At 54.9% G+C, this 20,246-nt stretch overlaps 1 protein-coding gene across 1 annotated transcript in view; it reads right to left on the bottom strand.

Annotated features, from left to right (window-relative positions):
* Positions 1-2,638: 2,638 nt before the first annotated feature.
* The window catches only part of VWC2 (von Willebrand factor C domain containing 2), a 41,088-nt gene continuing 23,480 nt past the window's right edge, over positions 2,639-20,246 (bottom strand). The window contains exon 5 of the mRNA XM_036247398.1: positions 2,639-3,064. Within this exon, the coding sequence (XP_036103291.1) occupies positions 2,913-3,064 (152 nt within the window). The 3' untranslated portion in view covers positions 2,639-2,912. The remainder of the gene's footprint in view (positions 3,065-20,246) is intronic.

Here is a 20,246-nt window from a genome sequence, read left to right as displayed (position 1 = left end):
AGGGCGCGTCCTCCCGGGTGTGACTTACGCACTGAGCTGCCAACTCGTAGCGACCAGGCAACATTCCCCGCATTGACTCTGCGCCTGTGGGGTCGCGGTGACTGTTGTAGAACATGGTGTGAGCCCCGCGAGCTTTCCTGCCTGTGTGACAGTGATACAGGGTGCTGCTCCTGCAGCGGAAACTCGTGAGCCTCAGCGGGGCGTGGGTGTGGGGGTAGGTGACTTCTCACTGTTACCCCATCCCCCCATCAGCCAGACGTGTGTGAGGGAGGGACGCTCCTAGGAGGCTGGTAAGAAGGAGGGGACTAGACTGGGTGGAAGACTGACCCCAGCCACCCCGGGGAAACTGTTGTCACAACCCAGGGGTCAGGGCGGAGGTGCTAGGCCCTCGGTGGCACGACTGAGGACTCCCTCATCCTGTGGTAGGAGTGGACTGAAGGCTACAGTGCCCAACAGAGGAGGCGCTGGGAGGAGAGACGGTGTCACAGCTGTGACAACGTGCCTGTCAAGTCTTTGCGCGGAATGACGGGCTGGGAGCCCCGCGGCTGCCACCGCTGTGAGCGCTGAGCCGAGCTGAGTCCCCACGGCTGCCATCTGCCAGTGACCTGCGTGGCAGGGGCCGTGAGGCAGGCCCAGTGATCTGATCGCATGGGGTTCCTGAGGCACCCTTCCCCATCGTGGCGCGGTGCCATCACCCTGCCCCATGTCACGTCTCAGCATGCCGAGGGCTGCGGGCGAGACCGAGCTTGGTGTGCGGGTGGGCTGGCTGTCAGTGGTACCGACCAACATCTGTGCGTGGCTGCCTGTTTCTGAGGGGCCCCTGCAGACTGGAGAGGAGGGACGAGCCCCCGTTCCCAGACAGTGGTCAGCAGGCCGGCCGCAGCCAGAGGGCCCGGACAGGAACTGCTGCAGAGCCCTCGACGCCGGATTTTCTTGAGGTTCCTCTTCTTTTCCTCTCCTTCAGTTCCCTTCCCTCTGCCTCTTCCTCAGTCATGCGCTCCTGTTCCAGTTCCAGCAACTCTTGCTCAGCTCCTCAGGACCCAGCGGGACCTCTCTGTGCCCCTCACCCACGCTGGGCAAGCGTTTGCCACCCCAGCCAGCCTGGCTGCTGTTTGCTGCCTCCTCATCCTGGGCAGGCTTGGAGGTCATGGCCGAGTCTCTGGAGCGGCTCCTTCCTCAGGCCACTCACTCCTCTCAGTGACATTACCCCAGGCCGAGCGAGTTCCTGACACAGTCGTCAGTGTTGCAATCTCTCCAGAACTGCGCAGCCACAGTGACAGCCTGGGTACCGGTCCCTCTCAGGTGACAGTAGGCCTTACCGGCTGCTACAACGCCTTTGTTTATTGTCGGGTCACAGAGCTGGTGTTTCAGCTTTGAAACGAGGTTATCATTGATTCCGACTTGCGCTCATGCCACAGCGGGGGCTCTGGGGAGAGCCCAGAAAGAACTCTGAGTGCAAGGCACGTCCATGCGACACAGTTCAGTGGGCCTGCCCTTCTCTCTGCTCTTCCCAGCTCCCTCGCTGCCCTCTGGCTCCCCTTCCACAGCACCCTTGGACTCTGCGCGGGCTGCCGTGGCACCGGCAGCCCATGAGGCTGGAAGCCGGCTGTGTTCCCGTCTGTGTTGTCACAGTGGTGTGTACATAGCAGGCGCCAGATCAAAACGTTGGACTAAGTCAACGTGTTTTTACTTCGAAGGCTTCAAACCGCGACTTTCATTCTGCTTTTCCTCCTTCCTCCTCCAAGGCTCCGCCTGCCTTCCTGCCCTTCCCATTGCTGTCCAGTGTCCATGTCACTGATAAAGGCAGAGGTGCCCTCTGCCACGCTTGGGCCGGCGGGTGGGGAGTGGCTTCCTTCCCCTGTCCAATGGAGAAAGATGAAGTTGGTTTGGAATGACCATGACTACAGGGCAGTGGTGGTGAGCAGGTGGCCCTCAGTGCTGTTTGTTTTAGCTTATTGGGCGGAAAAACTGCTTTTCCCTCCTCCTGAGGGATGACAGACACTCCGGATCTCACTGCCCATCACGGAGAGTGTGGTCATTCTGCGGAGAAACACAAGTGCCCTGAAAGGAAAGCTTGATCGGGACTTCTTTGGCTGTGACTCCCCTCCAGACAGTCAGGGAAACCCCTCCCTTACTGCCTGTACCAGCTAGACGGACAGCGATGCGGACTGTCCAGCCTGCCCTCGGCCTCAGTTTAGGGGACAGCTTAAAGTCCTGACCAGGGAACTGTGTCCGGGAAAGTGAAACATGTACGTCTCCATCCCACATGGGAGCCACGGATGAACAGAAAAAGTGGATATCAGTTCTCTGACACCCACGTCTCCCAGGGATGGGGCCCGGGGCGGTAGCAGCAGTGAGGTGTAAGAAGGGAGCACTATTTGTGGGGATCAGATTGACTGTGCTGAAGACAGACACTAGACAGATCTCTGAAGTGACAGAGAGAGAGTGTGGGCAGGACTTCAGGAGAAATCAGTCCCATTGTTTCATGACCACTCATGGGTGTGTGGTTCCGAGATGTGAAGGAGAACCAGCCCACGACATTGGCACGTGGCGGGGTCAGAATGGAAAAGACAGGTGCACAGTGAGGAGGTGGACAGCCGGCATTTAATCTGTAGCTATAGAAAACACCTGTGTGAGCTCTAACAGAGGGTTCTAGAAATACAGCTCATAGACCAGTGCGCCTTGTGCACCCGTCTGAAAATAGCACATTGATTTGGGGAGGGCCTCATGCCCAAAGTTCTCAGGATGATCCGAAATACATCCATCTCCTTCTCTTGCAGTAGTTGTTGCCAAGAAAAGCAAAAGTACCAACCATTTCCCATTATTCCTCATCAAAAGTCTTCTCCTTTGGACTGGCATTTCCAGAGTCTTCTGGAATGTTCTAGAAAGAGGGCGTTTTGTGCGGTGCACGCCTACATCTGCCTGCACTCGTGCCTGGTGCACGTGGCCTGCCTCTCGACCCTCCAGGTGCCCTCCTCGTAGGTGCAGTGGCAGGTGGTGCACTCGTCCGTCCGCACCTCTCTCCCGGCCGGGATGACGGCCGTCTCTGCAAAGCAGTTTGGACCTGCAACACAGAAATACGTCTGTCACGTGTGGGACAGGACGGAGTCACCCAGAGTGGCTTCCCAGGCCGTGCTTGTCACTCTGTCCTGTGAAGGGCTGGGCAGTTACAAGGAAAGTAAATGAAGTACGCCCACCCTTTTTCTGAAGTATAACCAGTGTCATGTGTAATTCTTACGAGTGACAGATGACACTGTTTTCACTAACATTTGGGGGCCTTACCCATAGACCAAATCTGCCGTCATTTGAGTGAATTAATTTAAGTAATCTTAGGAAAAAACAATTAACTGTGACTTCCAAAGAACCAGCCTTGTTCTTCACGGCACTTTTCGGAGTGAGAATGTAAACAAGCCAGCTGCCTCAAGTGCCCCCCAACGTGCCCGCCTGCTGGCGTCAGGATGCGGGGCAGTCACCAAGGGCCCCTGACACGTGGTGCCGGTCCCACCCCAGAGCTTCCGACTCACAGCTTTGCAGTTCACTTGGGTACCAAATTCCCGGGTGCTGCTGCTGCTGCTCTGGGGACCACGCTCCGAAAGGCACCGTCTCAGCAGACTGCAGGCTGCGTCCTCAGTGGGTGTCCATGAGGACCTCTGAGACCCTCAGGTGGCACCCCCTGTCAGCTTCTCCCCACACAGGTGCCATGTGTCCGTCAGTGCGGTCCGGTCACGGAGACGCGGCCACCAAGGTTTCCGATGGGCTAGAACAGTTTCACGCTGCGGCCCACACCCGAGCCAGATAGGACTGCGGCCTGCAAACCTCCCTCTGGGACAGTCGCCTGTCGGCACTGCGCCGGGCCCGCTTCCCGACTCTCGCTCTCCCTTTGCTCAGAGCCTCCGATGATGCGCTTGCTGCCAAAGCACGTGTAGTCCCGATGTCCGCAGCCACCCAAAGCAATCAAGGAAAAGAACCTACCTGAGTGCTACAGAACACGGAACCCACGGGACAGAATCCCTGTATGTTAACACACTCCCAGAACGCACCCGGATTCCGGGGAGGAGAATCAGATGCAGAGCAAATAGTGCTGGGGGCAGGGGATGACGGAGGCACCTTTGGAAACCGCTCCCAATTTCAAAACAACAAAGGTGTAAATAAAAGTAACTGATGCTGAAAAGTGAAGAACTCTAGGGTAAAAAAGTGAGGAGCTGATAGGAGGCTCGTAACGCCCAGTTCACAGCTCTGAGCCCTTCCACTGACCTAAATCACAAGAGTGAGGAGCAGAGCTTGCCCGTCCTCTGACCTTGACCATGGAAAGGGCCCGAGGAGGGAGGTGAAGGTGGGTGGAGAGCAGGAGACTTGGGGAACGAGCCGGGGAAGCCCTGTGCCCGTGTGTTCTCCCATCTGATTTCACCACCACGGCGGAGGGTGCTGGCAGCCGCATCCTTCTCTCCAGGTCCTGTGGGCATCACCTCTAGTTCTGTGGACAGCTGACATTCGAGTAGAAAGCTCCGCGACCCCACGGTGGCCGAAGGGGTACACGTGGTTAAATGCGTTTAGACCCTCCAGGCCTGTCAAGGGACTGGGCAGAGCCACCCGGCACGTGGGAAGCGCAGCTCTGGGAAGCGCAGACTCGGGCTCCAGGCTGACTTGGCAGGTTGTCAGGCAGGCTCCGCAAACGCAGCAGCCCTTCACCTGGAATTACGAGGCGTTTTCCGGCGAGTTAGGCCGTTTACTCCTACCAATGACTGTTGACAGTAGGGACGGAACACAGACACAAGCTGTCAGGAAAGGGGGGAGGAGGGGGACCTCAGATAGGCTAAAATGTCGAGGCTCACGAAAACAGCTTCCCCCACTGCGGTCCTGAGGCTGCCCCCGAACGCTTGACGGCTCCCCCAAGACGGCTTCGGCCGAGGCACCAGGTGAAACTCGAACGATCTGAAAAGCACGTCCTTGAAGACGCCTGGAGGGTCATCTTACATTCAGGTGTCAGTGTGTGGTCTCAAAAGAGCGTTTACATCCGTGTCGTTATTCTTAGAACTGGGCAGACAGATGTTCCTGCCCCCCCCACAGATGTGGAGACAGTCCTGGGTCAGGCCGCGCCCACACGTCAGCCACGCCGTGGCAGGCAGAAAACGGAAATCCGGTCTTCTCAGTGGAAGGCATGTGTGTTTTCCACGGAACCAAACACCACTGCTCCCCACGTGGGAAATGTCCCTGATTTCCCAAATTCCTTGCAGAGGGATGCATCTCGGTGTCCTCCCATCGGCACGACGGTGTACGGGAGCACAGCTCCATGCCCAGTTCTCCTGCGTCTGGGACCGCGCCCGCTACATCAGGGACTCGGCTCCTTTTCTTCCGATGGCTTCTGCAGGGCTCCTTGCTCACACGCCCGTGGTGACACCTGGTATGTGGTCAGCTGGCGCAAGCGCTACTGCGCGGCCCCGTCGGCAAGCCTGCCCACTCCCTGGGCCTCCCTCTTCCCCTTGTCCTGGGGGGCCCTCCGTCCCTATGTCCCTCACGACTGTGTCACCGACAGCGGTTGTCACACGGCAGTTGGGTCGATGTCCGCCTCTGCAGGGTGACACCTGTCACTCACAAGGACTCCCACCGTCTCGAGACGCGTTTCTGCCCAGAACTAACCACGGACAGGTGAGTGACGCATGAATGCACACTCACGTGCGGGTTTTCCCTAGCTCCTTACAGTTCGACCATGAACAGCTGGTATTTTCTTCAGTTGTAGCTTTTCCCTCTGGAAATCACCTTTCGGAAAAGCCCACCTATACTGGAGCCAAGGCGACCATTCCACACACCATCTGTGATCCCTGCACGCGAGTGTAAGCGAGGTCAGTGCCGAGACTCCATCGCGGGGGACCATACCCACCACCGCGCCGTCTGCAGGCCCATTCCCCACTTCCGGGGGCTCCACGTCCTTCCCAGACACAGACATGTCCCCAGGTGGGCACCGCAGCCCCCCGCACACGCTGGGTCCTCGCCCGCTGATCTTGGATCAAGACAATGAACCTGCAGTTGATGTTCTGAAATTTATACAAAATTAATTTGGCAAAAGAGGATCAAACCTGGTGTCTGCTTTCAAACAAGCAATGTGTGTGTCTACTAATTAAACCTAATCGTTCCCTAGGCTCTGAGAAACCATCATTTAATGTTACCTCAAGATAAGAACAGTTATTTCAGGGAAAATGGATGAAATAAAATCGGTGCTGCAGTAGGCAGTGGGAGGCCTGAATCTGCCTGGTGACAGCCCCATTCCCTCCCGTTCTGGCCAGCTGACAGTGTGCCCTGGGACCAGGAGCCAGGTCTGCAGGGTGCGGAGCTCAGGAGAGCGAGGTCCCCGGGCTTCCCCTGCCGCGAGCACAGTGCGCAGCCCCTCTGGGCCTCGTGTCCGTCCGTCTGTCCATCCGTCCATCCCCTGAACGAGCAGTCTGTCAGCACGCAGGCATTTTTGACTTCGCTCCCCTTCTGCTGTCAGACGTCCCTTCCATTCATTACTCTGCTCCATTGTCTGTCCTTCCTCTTCTTGTGAGGACACCAGCCCAGTTGGACTTGGGCCTCGCCTTTACGGCCTACTTACACTTTCTCACCTTCTCCCAGGCCCCATCTTCAGATACAGTCATCTTGGGGTTAGGGCTCCAACACCGCGTTGTAGAGGGACACAGTCCAACCCAGCGTGTAGTGCTGCTTCATGGTTACGTGACATCGGGAAACTGAGGCATCGCCTCTAGGCATCGTGTCGTTATTTGTAAAATGTATGGCATGTTTATTTCAGAGAGTCACTGTGAGGCTTAAATGGAATAGACTGAAAGCTCCCCAAAGTTGGAGATTTCAGGTCTTGAAAAATAAAGTATAGTGCCCTGGCCAGTTTGGGTCAGTGGTTAGAGCGTCATCCTATGGTCCCGAGAGACCTGGGTTCGGTTCCCGCTAAGGGCACGTACCTCGGTTGCAGTTTGTCCCCGGCCCTGGTTGGGTCGTGCGGGTGGCAGCCACTCGATGTGTCCCTTTCACATCGATGTTTCTCTCTCTCTCCCTCCCTCCCTCCCTCTCCCTCTCTTGCTCTCTCTCCCTCCGACTCTATCTGAACAAAAAAATGGAAAGCTGTCCTCGGGTGAGGATTAAAAATAAGTAAATAAAATATAGTTATTACTGTGACCGTTGTAACTTTACAAGGCCCCTGCGGCATCTCTCCAAGGGCAGCTGATGCACCACTTGATTTCCGGGACAGACAGCCATGGACCACTCCCATGGGCGTGGGCCCTTCCTCCCATGGCCACTGGAGGCTTCCCGCTCAGATGGCCCTCACCCTGGGCCCTCAGCCCAGCCGCCTCCTCCCCAGGACACGGAATCCAAAGAGGCAGAGTCTGCTCACATTCCGCCTGGCTGGCCGCTGCCAACGAGCAGTGCCCCTCAGAAGTCCAACCGCTTACCCGAGGAAATGAGAGGGCCCACCTGCTGGAAGAGACGTTGTTTAAATGAGAGATTGTAGACGCATCTCCCAAGTCTGGAGCCAATCTCCCTGACGAGCCTGGGATGGGCGGCGTCCGCCTGCAGCGGGAAGGGCCCTCGGTCACCAGGGGCCACGGCCCTGGGGAGAGGACCAGAGTGGAAGCACACCTCAGGACAGCCAGCCCCACCCAGAGCTGTGCAGAGCTGCCTCCCGCGATGCCCCCTGAGCGTGGGCGGCACTGTCCTGCCCATGTGCACAGGTCAGGGGAAGGACCTGAACTCCATAGCTGTGGTTTCTGCAAGGATTTAAGATGTGTTGCATTATGTTATATCACGAGGACTGGAGGGAACGTTTCACCCGGGCCTCAGAGAGAGAAGCGCACGTGTTCCTCCTGAGGAACATGCTGTCTTTGTCGGCGCATGGGTCACAGATTTCTCCCCGCTACTAGAGAGCAGTGCAGTTCAGAGTGTGCACTTCCTCTCCCGTGAGTGGCTGCGACCCTTGGAAAGCATCCGTGGTCATAACCTTTGCTCCTGGGTTGACCATTTCTCTCTGTCCTCTCAGGTTGCATCACATTTCAGTTCTACGTGTCTTCATATCCTGCATCTCTGAGCCTTGGGAAGCCTGTGAGAAGTAAAGGCGCAAAGAGCTGCTCTCTCGTCCCACTGTCGGCTCTGGGCTCGGAGACCCCGACACCAGCAGCGCCCAGGGCGAGCGTCCGGTTCTGCCCAGGTGCTCTGCACCCACCTCTGAACTCCATCCACTCCCACGCAGACTGAGTGGGGGGTCCTCCTCCGATTGTAGCTAATAGAGGCCCCAAGTCCTCACATGTCCTGGGGACACTGCTGGAACACGTGGTCAAGGTCACGCACTGTTATTGGTTTCCCTGCATTTAATAACAATTTTTCACGAGATAGACACATTTCCAGCCATTAGTCCAAGAATGTCTAAATTTAATTAAGTTCGATTATACAAGGCAGCATGAGAAACGCTCGGCGGGCCCACTGAGCTGCTCAGAGCTGGTTATTTAAATATTCCCTCGCTGACTATCACAGTTGCAATTCTTAATTCAAAGTCCTCACATCTCTGAGGAATATGTTTAATAAAAACACTTGAAAAGAACTGGGTCGTTTTTGTTAAGGTTCTCAGCTCAATTCAATAGTTGCCACGTATCATCATCTGAAAAGCCAGTTTTCAATGTCACCCGAAGCAAATAGCTGGGACTTCAAAGACTAACATTTCAAGTAATTATTTACCTTCTTTAGCAGTAAATTGTTCATGCATTCTCATATAGTTGAGGTTTTGTTCAAGGGCAGAACAAAGGTAGTGTGAACTGTGTCCTGAATTCTCCCCGGTCTTGTTTTCAGGCCTCATTCAGATCTTCAGACTTTGTTTCTGTTCTCGTTATGATGACTTACTTTCTAGTCATGAGTGGGGATGGAGTTCCTCAAAAGTTTATTTCAATATTTCTTGCATTATTTTTCTGTATTATTTTTCTAAATTTTATACAATTTCAATTATAATTGTAGCTAGCTCTCAGGCCTTTTTCCTTCTAAATGCTGCTTACCTGTGTCTTTACCCTATCTTCATGCCCAGTCTTGTGAGTGGATTATCATCTTAAGTTATGATGTCAGTCGGCGCAGTTTGTGTTCTGGGATCCTCTGTTCCTGACTTGTGACAGTGTCCCTACAGGGAGGCCCGTGGGTCCTTTCACCAGAATGCTACACGACTAAATGCCAGTCCGTGGACTGTGAACTCCCACACAGCACAGGGCTTTGGGGACACTGTCCCGACTGCGGCTCCCCTGCCCCAGGCTGTCAGCAGGCCACCCGCAGCCCGCTCGCCCCGTGAGCCTCTGCTGAGGATCGCGCGTGCCGCTCGTCAGGGCCTCGTCCACCCCCGGCCCGAGCATTTTCCCTGATACTGCGTTGCCGCCCTTCTGTCATTTCCCCTTCTCCGTAGCCCCAGTGTCCTTTCTGTTCCCACATCTCACTTCCCACAGCCCCTCGTGGGCCCTCTGTTCCCCCTTAGACACCTCCTCCCCCCGTCTGAGCTGGAGCCGAGCTCCGTCTGCTGGGCTCTCTCCCCAGCAGTGGTCTGAAGGGACGCGGTCAAGTGTCCAGTGCAGCTGCTCGCTGACATTCCCAACCCTGTTGTCCCCCCACGCATGTGGGCAAACTCCCCAATCCCATGTGTGGCACAGGCTTGAATATCTCTGCTCAGCCCCAACTTCCATCAACAAACAGTCTAGATAAAAAACTATATCCAGTGGGTGTGTCTAGATTGTCAGACTCCCAACATCTGTAACTAAACTTCCTGTCCCCACATATGTTCACAAAGCCAATCACCGAGGCCTCCAGCCCGTCCCCGACGCCCAGAGTCACTGTGGCATAGCTGTCCGATATTTCCGTGGTTTTTATTTTTCTCTCCATTTCTGGAACCTAAGGGACTTTACTTACTTTGTTCTTCTTTCAAACTAGTCTACATATTCCAAAAACAAAACCAACCACATACAGGTTTACTGAGGATTTTTGCATTTGCAACAGGAGGGATTTCGTGAACCTCACCTCCATCCTCCCCGTTACCAGAAACCCAGGGCGTTTTCTCCTGCTACTTCAGCAGGTAGTGCAGACACTGGTCCACTAGCCGGGCCAGCAGATCCCGGGGATACTCAGCTGCCTCCTGACTTGCTGCCCGAATATACCGACATACCTGGAACCTCACTCAGTGTCTCCCGCACAGGGTCCTAACGTGTGGGGAACACTTTCTGCCCAGATTCATTCTCCATGTAATTGATTTTATTCCCACCGAGTCCTCCTGCAAATGACTCAGCCACCGGGGAGAAAGAGCAGAGGACACCGGAACACACCAATAAGCTGAATCAAGTCAACCTTGCAGTTTGCCCCAAGGCCCACATAACCCTTAAAATGTCATTCAGCAAATCAGAGCAGCTCTGCTCAAGGGTCAGAGAAGGGTGTTTCAGAGAATAGCAAGCCTACCTCGCTCCTGAACCCTACCCACCAGCCTAGGTCCCCAGAGGGACTACTGCTAATCTCAGCCAACCAACAAATTTGACCCAAGATACAAGCTCAACATCTGGACTCTAGACGGTGACCCAGAAGTCACTTCCACAGTCACCTCTCTGGCCTGGCCCCACCTCTGAATTCTAGACTCCAACCACCAACTTGACAAAGTCACATGGATCTCTACTTGGCTTATAAAACGTGATACATCCAAAGCTGAACTCCAAGCTCACCATCCCTACCCTCTTTCAGTGCCCACCCACACTCCTCTCCACCCGTACCCAGCCCACTCGTGTAGCCGCTCAGGCTGAACCTGCAGTTAGCCTAACCCCTCTCATGCCTTAATTCCGCCCATCGGCAAATCTTAACCTTCCCAAACTTCACAGCATTTTGGGGTCTCTACTCCTGACTCTGGCCACCGGATTCCCTGGAGTTTGCACATTTCCAACTCAAGACGTATCCGGCCTATAGTTGTAATTCTGGAAACATCCTTCTCCATGAAACATGGTTAGAGTGGGATCTCCTTGGGGCAGGGCCGGTGTTTGGTCTGCCACTGTTATTCCTAGGCTTAAAGGAGCATCTAGTGGGCACCTGATAGGTGACCAAGGAGAGCTTAGTGCCTGCTGGGAAATTCACTGCCAACAAGCGAATAACACTTGAGAAGGTCTTGACAGCACTGGCTTTTCTCTGCAGGTCAAGGCTCCCGACTTCCTGTTGTGTTCTGGGAAACAGCTGACCACAAGGAATCCCCCTTCCCTGTGTGACGGAATGAGATGCATAGACACCTCCTTGTTCACCCTTGACCACGACCAGACACAGACCCTTCAAACTCCTACGTTTTTCCTCATTAAACTTAGTTGAATTGTTTTATCCCCACTGGTATGTTAACTTCTCTCCAGGCCCCTGAACACTGGGCCACCCTCAGCGGGCAGATGGTACAACCCCTGCCCCAGGATGGGCTGGACCCAGGGGAAGTGTCCTCTGATCCACTATCCTACCGTCTCCCCTTCCATCCCACTCTCCACATGCAGTGCTCTGTCTTGTCTGCCCTCCCTGTCCAAGGGACCCCTCTGACCTAACTGCCGATGCCTGCAGGTCTCTTGTCAGAATCTTCCTTTATAAAAGTCTTTCCTTACTATTTGGATGTTTTTAATTTGGTAGTATATCATCTTGTTGACAGAATAGATGTTAGGATTTTTCTTCACTTGTCACAAAAGCATGGCCACCCGTCTGTGCCCGCCCAACCTCCAGTAGCTGGAGGGCCAGGGGTTACTCCCGCCTCTGTTCATTTCAGTGGAGGGTAGCCCTCAGTGTTTGGGGTTCCTCTTTACACCGAACCACAGTCTGCCGCCTGTGCATTCTACCCCGACGGAAAGCAGAGTGAATCCAACCCCTTTCCCCCGAAATAAGTACTCAAATAAGACATCTCTCCCTTCAAACCTCAACATCTCTTCTCCAGGCGCACTTATTCTGCTACAGAAACACAGCATGTGTCATAGCATCCAGAAATCGGGCGTCTAGACAGGATGGAATGATCTTTATGATTGCCACTGAAAAAAATTTAAATTTAAAATAACAATCTAAGAGCAAAGGGTAACATTTAAAAAAAAATCCATGCCAAAATGAATAACAATTACAATGAGCAGTAAGAATCACAAAATCAAAAGCAGCCACAACAGACAAGTTTGTCTAAACAGCAGGAGACAGGCCAGCAGCCGGGACAGGCACTGTCCACTCGGGAGCCGGGAGCAGCTTCCGCAGCAGAAGAGAAAAGATGATTCCGTAGAGGAAGCAGACGTACATCATTGCATCAGGCGTGATAAACACAAAGTCCTGGGGGTTCAGGGATTAATACATTTTCCGGAAGGTGAAAATAACTGAACAGAGAGAAATACTGAGAATGTAAAGTCGGATAAAAGCCAGCCCAGAAAATCTACCATCAGCCAAATGGACAGGAATACCAATGATTGTACATGAACCGTAAATTTTGAAATCACATCCAGTAATTCCATAGATGATGAAATCGAGATAGCAGAGAAAGCAGGGAGCTCTAACAACACCCAGCACCCCGTGGGGGAGCCGTTCTTAAGAAAACAGCTTCTCTTCTGTTCGAAGAACCCTGCTTATTAAAGATAGTCCTTACACTGTGACGAAAGCAAAAGACAGGAAGCCCTGCAACATGCAAGCGTAGGAAAGAGGCGAGTGGAGAGCACTTGGTTTCCTCCTGCAGGCTGTGGAGGGGAGGCTGCAGCAGGGGACCGCTGAGCACAGTCACGGGAGGGCGTCACTGCCGCAAGTGGCGCGTTCTGCTCACGGATGGGGCTTTTGAAGCCGGAACAACAATGTCTCCGTAGCTGGAGGACATGGAGAAATCTGTAAACACAGTCTCATGGCTGTAAAAATGACCACAAGCAGCAATAGAGATTTGAGAGCAGATTAACTAGAAGAAGTAACAATAACCCGAAAGATATCTGATGACAACCAAGTGAGTCACGAAGCAGCTCTGCCTGCAGTCAACATGTAAACTCTCAGGAGACGTTCATTCCACCAGGAGGAGCAGGAGCCAGACACGCTAAGAGAGCAGAGCTGGGGTTTCTGTCATTTGTTTAATGTGTTCATCATTAGAGAGCTGAGGATGCAGAGGACCCAGGTGGGCTAAGTCCAGACAGCGATGAGCCTTCTGTGAGAGGAGATGCAACGTGGCTGGCAGAGAGACTGGCGAAGAGGGAGCAGCCAAAGTGCTCGGCATCGTTAACGGCTGTGAGTCTAAGAGCCCGCCGCATAGACCGCAGAGAGCACGGCCAGGGAGCCCGTCTGCACCCCAACACCACCTTTCCCCATGAGTTCGCCGAGTGTGCAGGGGGTTGCTGACAAACCTACCAGGCTGTCTGCAAGGTGCGGGAGAGCAGACAAACTGCCAAAGGCAGGCCGTCCAGGAGTACAGCTGGGGAGTAGAGGAAACCCCCGGAGACGCAAAAAGCCAGTAGTCAGGTTGTAAGTGGAGAGACTAGCAGTTCAAAAAGCTGGCCATTGGAATATAACACTCAAAACCAAAACTCTCACGTCAGACTGATGTGCAGATCTTAAGCCCTGCTGGAGAGAAAACCCTGACCACGCCCTGAAAACCCCTGAAGCCAGTGGGGACCTTACTCCCCCTGAGCATCAGCAGGGCACAGACCCATGAGAGATACACCTCACACCCAGCAGAGCAGCTGTGATGGGGTTTAGGGCAGGCTGCCCCTAAATATGCCATTTTGGCATATTGATAATTTTGAATTAAAGTTACTTGAGAAACAGCTAGTGCAAGAAAGACCATCCGACCACCTTGAACCTTTCCCTCCAGGAGAACAAGAACTAGATCTTCCATTTGAAGTGCCCTCGCTGCCCCAGGACAAGGGAAGGCATCCTTGTCAGAGACAGAGTCCAGGGTTGAGAAGTCCGCGCAAACAAACCTTGTTATTTCTTCATTAACTTGCCAACCCAAACCAAACTCCTTTGCTTTGTCAAATCTTCACAAGAAATTGCATCTTTGTCTAAAAAGGTACACAGTCAGCCTTGGTGGCTTCTCAGGTCCCATACCATGGGGACACTGTACCCAGAAAGTTTGTGTTCTCCTGTTAATCTGTGTCATGTCAATTTAATTCTTAGAGCAGCCAGAAGAACCTAGACTGGTGGAGGAAAAATGTTTCCTCCCCTACAGATTAATTTGTGAAGACTGACAATGCTGGTGAGGAGGATTAACCCCTGCGGCTCTCATCAATTGTTGGTGGGACTGTAAAATGGTACAAACTCTTTCAAAAGTGATTTCTTGTGACTTTAAACACAGACTTATCACTCATGACCCACTCTGTTATTTACCTAAGAGACATAGAAATGTATGTGCCCCAAAAGACTGGCCCAAAAGGTTCATGGCACTGTCTTCATCATAGACCTAGCCCATGATCAAGGGAAGGGTTTACTGGTTGTAGTGTGTCTAGACATTAGAACACTACTCAGCAAGAAAAAGGAGCCAAAATACAAGTCAGCACAGCGCCATGGGTGAATCTCAGAATGACTGTGTTGACTGAAAGAAGCCAGACACAAGTATCTCACCTATGGCCCCACTAATGTGAAGTCTAGGAACACACAAGCATTGTCTACAGAGGTGGGAGCTAGGAAGTAAGGTCTGCTGGTGACTGGGGTGGGATGGGAATAAAATGATCATGTATATGAAGAGATTTTCTGGGGTGATGGTTAGGTGGACATACATAATTATCAAAATGTAAACTGGGTAAGATCTGTGCATTTTACTGCATGTAAATCCCTCCCCAATAAAAACTGGATCAGAATTTTGCAAACAAATTTCATGTTGAAAACCTATTCAGAGGACAGCTCGGGGGAGAAGTGCACTTTATGCTGACAAACGAAAGGGTCCCGGTGTGGTGGGATGTGCAGAGGGCTACCCCAAGCCCCCCAGAGCCTGCTAGGATGAAGGTGAGGCCGGGGGTCCATGGGCTCAGGACCGTTCCTCGCACCAAGGAGACCTCCTAGGGGACTGTCACTGTTCGTCACAGGATGTAGTGGTGAGATGGGTTTGGAACATAACAGTCCCAGGAAACAAAGTCAATCCCATGCAATTCCCTCATCTCATACAAAGGAAAAGGAGTTCCTGGCTCCATACAGTGAAAGAGACAGAAATAAAAGAGACAATAAAGACGCAAAACTGTTGAACAAGTGGGGAAATGGAGGTCAATATTAATGAAACACTAAAATGGGCCAGACTCTTCAGACTCTTCTATTAAAAAGAAGAAGATACGAGTGCATTTAAGATGGATAAAAATAAATTTAAAGTCGGTCAGACAACAGGAAGGACCTTTGCTGTTGCTACACATGTTCAGTGTCTGTCTTTGAGCAGCCTGTTTTTATCCTCACCCGAGGACATTTTTCGATATTTTGTTCAGATAGAGTGGGAGGGGGGGGGAGAGAGAGAGAGAGAGAAACATCGATGCGAAAGGGACACATCGAGTGGTTGCCACCTGCACAACCCAACCAGGGCCGGGGACAAACCACAACCAAGGTACATGCCCTTAGCAGGAACCGAACCCGGGTCTCTCTGGACTGCAGGCCGACGCTCTAACCACTGAGCAAAACCGGCCAGGGCACCTTTTTTTTAATTGTCACCTGAGGACATTTTTGCATTTATCTTCAGATAGATAGAGAGGGAGGAAGAGAGAGAGAGAAACATTGATGTGAGAGAGACACATTGACTGGTTGCCACCCACCTGACCCCAACCGGGGCTGGGGACAAACTGCAACTGAGGTACGTGCCCTTAATGGGAACCAAACCCGAGACTCTCTGGTCCACGGGCTGATGCTCTAACTGCTGAGCCAAACCGGCCAGGGCAGGGCAGTCTTCTTAAAATGACTACCGACTTTTGAAACAGAAGCTGATGGTTCTTGAGCAGATTTGTGTTTCTAGTTTATTTGATTCTTTTCCACAAGTTCTCTGCACGCCCGCATCAACGACTAGACAAAGTCTGCGCAATGACAGGTTCATCGTCAGTAGCGCTGAGGCACATGAAATCCAGACAAAAGGTTTGCTGAATGTCCACTTCCTTCCTCATTTGACTCCTTGTTTCTGAGCTCATCGCTAATGCTGTTGATAGAAACCTTTGCACAGAGCCCCGCTGGGAGGGCCCCGCAGCCCAGCTGCAGGCTGACTCCTCTCTGCCCGTCCCCTCACCTTGTCCCAGGAGCTGCTGTCCTGCCCCCGTCCCAGCCTAGCCTTGTGCTGCTGCTTTGGGGTATGACTGTCCATGTTCAGCTTAGTGATTTCCGATGAGCAGAACAGGAAGAGCACCGTGTTTACATGATGGGAAGAGCGGTCTCGGTGAGGTGGGCCTCCCTCTCTCCCCAGTGTCGCATGTAAATATGCGCACACGCCTTCTGAACACATGAACCCCGCCCCGGCCAGCCGGATCCGCAGCTGTGAACAGAATGTCAGTGGTGAAACTGCGGGAGCAGGTAAAAGCCCCCCTTGCAGACACTGCGTGTCATTCCAATTTAAAAGAAAACAAATTTACTTTCTCTGCAAAGTTCCTCTGAAGTCAGAGTAGAGTGAATAAACATTGATTTCTTTAAAGCCAATATCCTTTTATTCTCCCCCCATAAGATCTTACTGAGCGGGCCCCCCTCCAGGCTGTCCCCCCTCCGGGCTGAGGGAGCAGCTGCCCGGGCTCATCGGCCTCGCGCTGGGCTTTGGGCACCGATGTCCCTGGTGACCCTCGTCTCTGGTGCTCAGGTGGGCTGGAGCCCGGGGAAGCTGTGGGCAGAGGGCCCATAAGGTCATTGCAAGAGCTGCAAAGACAAAATCCCCTTGCGGGGCTTCAGAGAGCTTGATTGGTCTGCTCTCAGAAGGGGCGGGACACACACTCTGTCCGGAGGCCCACAGTTCTTTCATCCGAACAACTTACGAATCGAGGCCGACTTTCTCCCCTAGAACAACGCCTTGCCCGGTGGTGGCTGGCGTGCCCTCCGGGACACCCGGCCAGGGGTGGGTGCCGTGACCGTGCGGGGCTCTGGGCATCACCAGTGCTCAAGCTCCGAGCCGAGGCGCCCGTTTTACGGGAGGAGACGCAATGTTCGGGACCGGCCGCGTGTGGATTCCTCCCAGGGTAATGGCTCTTTATCCCTAAAGTTTGTCTTCCCCGAAAGACAAACTCACGGTCTGGGTTTTGCTGTTTGCGTGAGAGCAGACCGGTCTTATCAGCAAAAGGGGGATTTTCCATCCCTGGGGCGCAGCCACGGGAAGTCCTCTCCGAGCATATTCATGGGTTCCTCTTCCTGGGACCGGGACAGGGGGCAGCCGCCGAGCCCGGCTCTCTGTCCTCTCGCTGCCTTCCACCCACAGCTCATTTCCCCGCGGGTGCCCATCTGACTCGGGTCATCCCGGGAAACGGCCCCCTTGAGCACACTGTGGCCTTGGTGCAGCTGCCTTCCTGCCCTGGGATGAGTCCCTCTACTGAACCTCGTGCCCACTGACCTCCCCGCTGCCGAGGACCCAGGCTGGGGACGTGTGGCCACCGCAGCTGACCAAGCAGCTTGAACAGACAACGTTGGTGACGGGCTGTGGCTGGACCACCTGCTAGAGGACGGATACAGCTGGGAGCCTGCAGCCGCGGACCTTCCTGGTGCCCATGGCACTAACTCAGGCTTCCTAGGAAGGGACTCTGGTGATGGGCATCGCTTTCAAGAACCCAGGGCTCAGGTGCAGCCCAGGGGGCAGCAGCGGGCGAAAGCGTCCTGAGTCCTGGGCGCAGCAGGCACGGGTGGGCCACCCGCCCAGGAAGCCTGCACCCCCAGGGAACGTCTTGGCATTTGCAGGGAGGGAAACCGGAGAGGACACGTGAACCAAACGAGGTGTCGGATTCCGCTGCGAAGTCTCAGCTGCAAAGCCCCAAGCCCGGGTGCTTCTCGCTACTTCCAGGAATTTAACCCACGGGACAGCCCAAGTCCACCGAGGGGCGCTCACTAGCCTGTGTTCCAGTTGAGCCTCCAACCTGCCCTTCCAGGGCTCTGCGCACATCACTCCCACTGTCACCCCACCCCACCCCGCGGGGCTTCATTGCCCACGGATTTCATCTGACCCCAGCGTGGCAGGGAGGCCCGTGAGCGCCTCTGACCCGTCCTCGTTCCCTGCACCACGGGCCAAGCTCCCATCCCCCCTCCAGGCTGGGGCCCTACTCCAGCCCACACAGGGACCTCCACCCCTACCGGGCCCTGCCCTGTCCAGGCCCGTACTCGGTCCCCGTCCGTCTCTGTCCACAGGCCCTGCAGCCGTGCCCCTCCTCCCCTCATGCCTCACCTGTCCCTCCTGTCCCCTCCTCCCCTCACGCCTCACCTGTCCCTCCTGTCCCCTCACCTGTCCCTCCTGTCCCCTCCTGTCTCCTCACCTGTCCCTCCTGTCCCCTCCTGTCCCCTCACCTGTCCCTCCTGTCCCCTCCTGTCCCCTCACCTATCCCTCCTGTCCCCTCCTGTCCCCTCACCTGTCCCTCCTGTCCCCGGCGGGCGCTGCGAGGCTCCTGTTTGCCTTTTCATCTCCTGTTGTGTTAGCCAAGGGTCACCACCTCTGCCGGCTGGAATCACGAAGCCCCCTAGGCCCATCATGTCCGCTAATTGTCACAAGACCTGCCCAAAGGCACCTGTCTCGGTGTGTCTGTTCCACAGGCACAAAGAGGCGCAGAGGGCCAGGCTGCTCTCTCACTCTTGCTCCGAAGACCTCATTGTCCCACGGGGCGGCCCCGTGACTGCTTTTCACATCGGTGACTTTCAGACACCGAGCGCCATTGAGGTTCTGCCCCAAGGGACTGTGTTAAGCACGCAGAGGCGTACAATACACCGCAGAGGGAACGCGTGGGGATATTTCCGAGTTTGGGTTGAACGTGGAGACAGTGCGAGCTCTTCTCCATGAATTAACGAAGGGTCACACGTTTATCCCAGAACCAGCGGTAGAGAACCGTGCAAAGCCGTCTATAAAACGCCGCGGTACTGTGTATGGGGCAGGAGAAACGTTCCCAGCCTCCGACCTCATACTGCTGCCCCTGGGACTCCGTCCTGATGAAGTCACTCCAAGGCCAGTCCAGGCCATGCCCGGCCCCTGCCTGTTCCCCGCGCATCACTCGGGTGCCGCCTCCCGGGGAAGCAGGACAGGAGCTGCCGGCTGCGCCCCCTCTGGTCTGGGCCCTGGCCTCCCTCCCGCCCTCCTCCCAGGGAAGCAGGACAGGAGCTGCCGGCTGCGCCCCCTCTGGTCCGGGGCCCTGGCCTCCCTCCCGCCCTCCTCCCAGGGAAGCAGGACAGGAGCTGCCGGCTGCGCCCCTCTGGTCCGGGGCTGTAGGAGCGGGAACCGGGAGCTCGATCCATCCTTGTATCCGCAGTGAGGTCAACAAGTGCCTCTGTTTTATAAAAGCAAGGTGTACGTGCACATGCGTGTACACACAACACACGCAGAGGCTCCTCTCCAACAACGTCGAAAGAGAACCGAGTCGTCAACCAAGGAGCAAAAGAGCAGGGTCTAGCCGGGCTACGGCCACATTCCTGGGTCACACTGCAGCGCGGCCTGGAAGAGCCCTGGGCGACTGTCCTCGGAATGCACGCAGCCGAGCTCCCTCTTCCACCCAGAGCGGGCCCGCAGAGCTGCCGAGGTCACAGGGGTCACAGCGCGGGCAGCCACCCAGACCTAACACTGGGCCCAAGACTGTCTCCCTGCACAGCGGGCCCAGGAGGAGGACGCCGAGGTCACAGAGGTCACGGGTCACGGCGCGGGCAACCGCCCAGACCTAACACTGGGCCCGAAGACTGTCTCCCTGCACAGCGGGCCCAGGAGGAGGACACTGAGGTCACAGAGGTCACAGGGGTCACGGCGTGGGCAGCCGCCCAGACCTAACACTGGGCCCGAGACTGTCTCCCTGCACAGCGGGCCCAGGAGGAGGACGCTGAGGTCCGCGGAGAGCTGGGGTCCCCTTTCTCTTCTCCCTCCGTTCTACACCCACCGTCTTTCGACTCGTTGGAATTGTTTCTTCATTTGCCACAGCCGTGCGCTGTGTATGTTTTTTCCATACGGGGGCTGCTTGGCACTGGCTTAGCAGTGTTGTTTCATGAGCAGTGGCTCTTGGTTGCGGGAAGAGTCAGCTGTGAGCCCACACAGGAGGCCTTTCCTTGTGAGAACACCCCCCACCCCCCCCCCACACACACCCCATTCACTTCTGCCCAACTCACCACATGGAATTTAA

The sequence above is a fragment of the Molossus molossus genome, unplaced genomic scaffold (assembly GCF_014108415.1).
Source record: "Molossus molossus isolate mMolMol1 unplaced genomic scaffold, mMolMol1.p scaffold_m16_p_7, whole genome shotgun sequence".
NCBI classification, from domain to species: domain Eukaryota; kingdom Metazoa; phylum Chordata; class Mammalia; order Chiroptera; family Molossidae; genus Molossus; species Molossus molossus.
This window is presented reverse-complemented; position numbering and strand designations above follow the sequence as displayed.